This window comes from Stegastes partitus, unplaced genomic scaffold, assembly GCF_000690725.1.
Source record: "Stegastes partitus isolate 25-593 unplaced genomic scaffold, Stegastes_partitus-1.0.2 Scaffold1941, whole genome shotgun sequence".
Lineage (NCBI taxonomy): Eukaryota > Metazoa > Chordata > Actinopteri > Pomacentridae > Stegastes > Stegastes partitus.
In genome coordinates this window covers 9604-10276 of record NW_007579672.1, presented here as the reverse complement: position 1 = coordinate 10276, position 673 = coordinate 9604, and the positions used below count along the sequence as shown (strand labels likewise).

Sequence of the window (673 nt, the reverse complement as noted above, 5' to 3'; positions counted from 1 at the left end):
GAAGGAGCGAAGGGAAGGAGAGAAGAGAAGGAGAGAAGGGAAGGAGAGAAGGGAAGGAGAGAAGGGAAGGAGAGAAGAGAAGGAGAGAAGGGAAGGAGAGAAGAAGGAGCGAAGGGAAGGAGCGAAGGGAAGGAGAGAAGTGAAGGAGAGAAGGGAAGGAGAGCAGCTCAGTGAACTGGAGCGAGCTCATGGTTTCTGTTTTGAGGGGAACATCTGGTCCGACGTTTCCGGCTCGATGAACCGACATGTACTTCCCTCAAATACGAGAACGTTTCAGGAAACGGACACAAATATTCACGAGAGTTCAGCAGCTCCTGGAGCTGCAGCGACGAAGACGAGGACGCCATGTTGTTGTTCTTCCTCACAACACACCAGCGAGGCGCCACAACTATCTGCACACTTCACCCACAGCAAACACAGCAAACACACACAGACTCACAAAATGTGACTCAGGACACCGAGAGCTCAGAGTCTCAGTCAGAAATAACCAGAAAAAGAATTAAAACCACCTGATAAGGACAGAAAGTCACCAGACAGGGACGCAAAACCACCAAAAAGAGACACACAAAGATGCAAAATGACCAAATTACTACAAGAAGAGGGAGAATAACTAGAAAATGACCAAAAAAATCACCACGAGAAGATGGAAAATCACCAAATACAGAAGCAAAAT

The 673-nt window shown here is 47.5% G+C and overlaps 1 protein-coding gene across 1 annotated transcript in view; it reads right to left on the bottom strand.

The window, feature by feature from the left end:
* LOC103373286 (aryl hydrocarbon receptor-like) overlaps positions 1–347 on the bottom strand; it is a 12140-nt gene extending 11793 nt beyond the window's left edge. Inside the window, exon 1 of the mRNA XM_008303134.1 lies at positions 299–347. Coding sequence (XP_008301356.1) covers positions 299–347 — 49 coding nt within the window. The remainder of the gene's footprint in view (positions 1–298) is intronic.
* Positions 348–673: the final 326 nt, after the last annotated feature.